At 37.7% G+C, this 3,813-nt stretch overlaps 1 protein-coding gene across 1 annotated transcript in view; it reads right to left on the bottom strand.

The window, feature by feature from the left end:
* Window positions 1-408: 408 nt before the first annotated feature.
* LOC101511760 (transketolase, chloroplastic) overlaps window positions 409-3,813 on the bottom strand; it is a 4,017-nt gene continuing 612 nt past the window's right edge. The window contains exons 2-8 of the mRNA XM_073367501.1: window positions 3,446-3,813; window positions 3,005-3,095; window positions 2,811-2,916; window positions 2,429-2,711; window positions 2,074-2,222; window positions 1,838-1,991; window positions 409-1,582 (exon numbers count right to left, since the gene is read on the bottom strand). The exon at window positions 3,446-3,813 is cut by the window's right edge and continues 2 nt beyond it. Coding sequence (XP_073223602.1) covers window positions 623-1,582; window positions 1,838-1,991; window positions 2,074-2,222; window positions 2,429-2,711; window positions 2,811-2,916; window positions 3,005-3,095; window positions 3,446-3,813 — 2,111 coding nt within the window. The 3' untranslated portion in view covers window positions 409-622. The remainder of the gene's footprint in view (window positions 1,583-1,837; window positions 1,992-2,073; window positions 2,223-2,428; window positions 2,712-2,810; window positions 2,917-3,004; window positions 3,096-3,445) is intronic.

The raw sequence follows: 3,813 nt of genomic DNA, 5'->3' as shown, positions 1-3,813 counted from the left end.
TTATTATTATTATTATTATTATTATTATTATTATTATTATTATTATTATTATTATTATTATTATTATTATTATTATTTCAATCTAAGTTGCAAAAATTACAACACCTTGTACTTCTTTTCAATTCATCCTCCCAAAAGCTAGAGGGAGGATCAATGAATTCAAGGAAGTCACTAAGGAAGCAACAACAAAAAAAGACTTGGTTTTGTATATTGAGGAAATTGCTATCCCTAGCTTTTGAGAGAAACAATATAAAGCAAATTATTTAACACTAGATTCTTTGGGTGGGAAATTGAGAAAGATATAATGTTTCCTATCAGTAGCCAAGTCAGAGCACTTTTAGAACTGTGGTAGAGTGAGAATCACTGAATTCAACTACATCACAGTGTGTAATTCACAAGGCAAAATAATTGTCATAAATTCATACAACTTCGCATTAATTCATCTCATCATTTAATAATCTATGTTGCTCCTCTGAGAATCATATGCTAGAGCAATCTATTCGTCCTTATCGCTGCTAAAATGATATCTCAAGAAACAACTCTCGTAATAGTAATACAAAGACACCAATGAAACCCACAAGTTCTGGATTAAAAAAAAGAAAGAAACAGAACCTTGACAGATCTATGAAACTTCTTTGGCAGCAGAAATAACAGCTTCCTTGGTTATGCCAAACTCCTTGTATATTTTTCCTGCTGGAGCACTTGCTCCAAATCGATCAATGCCTATGGTTTTTCCCTTGCTTCCAACAATCTTATGCCAACCAAATGTTGATCCTGCCTCAATGCTGACTCTAGCTGTTACAGAAGAAGGGAGAACACTTTCCTTGTATTCATCTGACTGGTCATCAAAAAGTTCCCAGCTCACAAAAGAAACAACTCTTACAGCTTTTCCTTCTTTCCTTAGATCATCAGCAGCAGCGGCAGCAATTTCCAACTCAGAACCAGTTCCAATCAAGATAACATCAGGCTTGTTACCTGATGAGTTGTCTGAAATGATGTAGCCACCCTTTTCAACTCCTTCAATAGAAGTTCCTGGAAGGTTGGGCAACTTTTGCCGAGAAAGGGCAAGAATTGAGGGTCTCTTTTGGTTAAGCACAGCAACTCTGTATGCTCCAGCAGTTTCATTACCATCAGCAGGACGAAGCATCAAAACATTTGGCATTGCCCGGAAGCTTGCCAGGTGCTCTATTGGCTGATGAGTTGGCCCATCCTCTCCAAGTCCAATTGAATCATGAGTCATAACATAAATAACCCCGGCTTCACACAAGGCAGAAATCCTTATGGCAGCTCTCATGTAGTCAGTGAAGACAAAGAAAGTTGCACAATACGGAATGAACCCAGGGCTATGAAGAGCAATACCATTACAGATCGCTCCCATCGCATGTTCCCTAACACCAAACCGAACATTGCGCTCTTCTGGAGTACCCTTCTGGAAATCTCCAAAACTTTTCAACAAGGTCATGTTGGAAGAGGCAAGATCTGCACTGCCACCAAGGAGACCAGGAAGAACCTTAGCAAGGGCATTTAGATTTTGCTGAGACAGATTTCTTGTAGCATCAGCAGGGGTTTCTGGAGTGTACGTCTGAAAGTTGAAATCGAAATGGAAGCGTGGTCAGTATTTCACAAATAGTTGATGGAAGTCAAGTTTTATTTAGTTTAAAACTTTGAAGGTAATCAAAATTAGGATTATAAAGGTGAAAAGCATGCTATTCAATACAATTTTTAACACTTGTTGACATATGATTCATGATAAACTTGAATTGGGCATCATACAATTACTGAGGAAATACCTCAAGACAAAATCAATGGGAACCAAGAAGTGTGACACGTTACTCACCGGAAGTGCTTTCTCCCAACCAGCGGGTAATTCGCGAGTAATAATAGCCTTTAGCTCTGCTGCTTCCTCTGCGTATTTCTTCTCATACTCAGCAAACTTAGCATTCCACTCAGCTTCAAGTGCAGCACCCTCAGGGGTATGCCGACTCCAATGCCTAAGGAATATTAAGCAAGTTACATTCAAGATCATGAAAATATCAGTGGAAACAAAGATATCACTAATGCCCTCATTCATACTTTTTAACATCTTCTGGCACATGGAAAGGCTCATATGGCCATCCAAGATTCTGCCTTGTAGCGTCCACTTCTTTAGCACCCAATGCGGCTCCATGAACACTGTAGGAATTAGCCTTGTTTGGAGAACCAAATCCAATGGTGGTGGTTACCTATGAAAGAGTAATGAAAATTAATGAAATACCATCATATGACCAGCATCAAAGCCAAATAAAACTGATAAAACAACACCTAAGAAAAAGAGGTTTACTTTCACCAACACCAATCTCATTATGTCACTTCAACTAGTATAATCAAGTCATATATATTATGTATTGGATAAATCTACTTACTTGAACCTCCATTTCATGTCACTAACCTTAATCAAAGTAGGTTTGTCAGTGACAGTCTTTGCTTCCTTAATGGCTGCGCGAATTTCATCATACCCAGTATTTCCATTTTTCACCCAAATAACATGCCATCCAAGTGCCTCAAAACGTTTATCAACATCCTCGGTGAATGCAATTTCAGTGTCACCGTCAATGGAAATGTGGTTGTCGTCATAGAAGGCAATAAGCTTCCCTAGACCCCAATGCCCAGCAAGTGAGCATGCTTCATTTGAAATCCCTTCCATTTGACAACCATCACCCAATATAACATACCTAAAGGAGACAAACACAAACAAAAAAAAATATATTAAATGTCATTACCAATTAGGAAATCACAAATTTGCAAGTGCATAATTTAGTCAGTTAACTCACGTGTAATGGTCAACGATCTCACTGTCAGGCTTGTTAAATCGTGCAGCCAAGTGCTTCTCAGCAAGTGCCAATCCAACACCATTGGCAATACCCTGACCCAGAGGACCTAAACAACAAAAAATACAAGGATAATTTAATTTAATTACATTACAGAAGAAGCAAAAAAGACACACAGTAACATAAACTAAAGAGACCTGTGGTGACTTCAATTCCATATGTCTCAAAATTCTCAGGATGTCCAGGAGTTTTGCTTCCCCATTGTCGAAATTCCTTCAAGTCTTCTTCCTATTATTTTATTCAACCAAAACACAACAAATTCAGTAGCTCAATCAATGAATGAATATCCCACACCACAGCTAGCTATATTTCCATTACCACTATGAATGATATCATATGCATTCAAATCACCAATTTACTCATGAAATTAACAAAAACTACAAAATGATAGTTGAACTTGAAAATGCTCTATCATACAAACAATTTCAGCTACTAAATTGATCAACTAAAAAATATTAAAGTAGGGATATTAAATCACCAATTTTCAATTTTCAGATACTATTTTTCAATTTCGTTAATTTCAATACTAAATAACCAAATTGATTAAAGAGATAAAAAAGGTAGGAAAGAAAAGTAACCTTGACACTGTCATAACCAGCAAGATGAAGAAGAGCATACTGAAGCATACAACCATGTCCAGCAGACAAAACAAAACGGTCACGATTAAACCAAGAAGGATTTTTAGGATTATATCTCATAATTTCATCATATAAAATATGACCCATTGGAGCACAACCCATGGGTAAACCCGGGTGACCCGAATTAGCTTTTTCAACAGCATCAATAGCAAGGAAGCGAATCGTGTTAACGGATTTCTCAACGAGAGAAAGTTCCGCTGTCTTATCAAGTGTCTCAACGGCAGTTGCACGGACGGTAGTTGTTCTGCGACGGGAACCGGGTGAATAGGTAGCCGGTTTGCATGAAGAAGATTTAAGAGAAGGGAAAG

The sequence above is a fragment of the Cicer arietinum genome, chromosome 4 (assembly GCF_000331145.2).
Source record: "Cicer arietinum cultivar CDC Frontier isolate Library 1 chromosome 4, Cicar.CDCFrontier_v2.0, whole genome shotgun sequence".
Lineage (NCBI taxonomy): Eukaryota > Viridiplantae > Streptophyta > Magnoliopsida > Fabales > Fabaceae > Cicer > Cicer arietinum.
The sequence above is the reverse complement of the archived record's forward strand: the minus strand, read 5'-3'. Positions and strand labels throughout refer to the sequence as shown.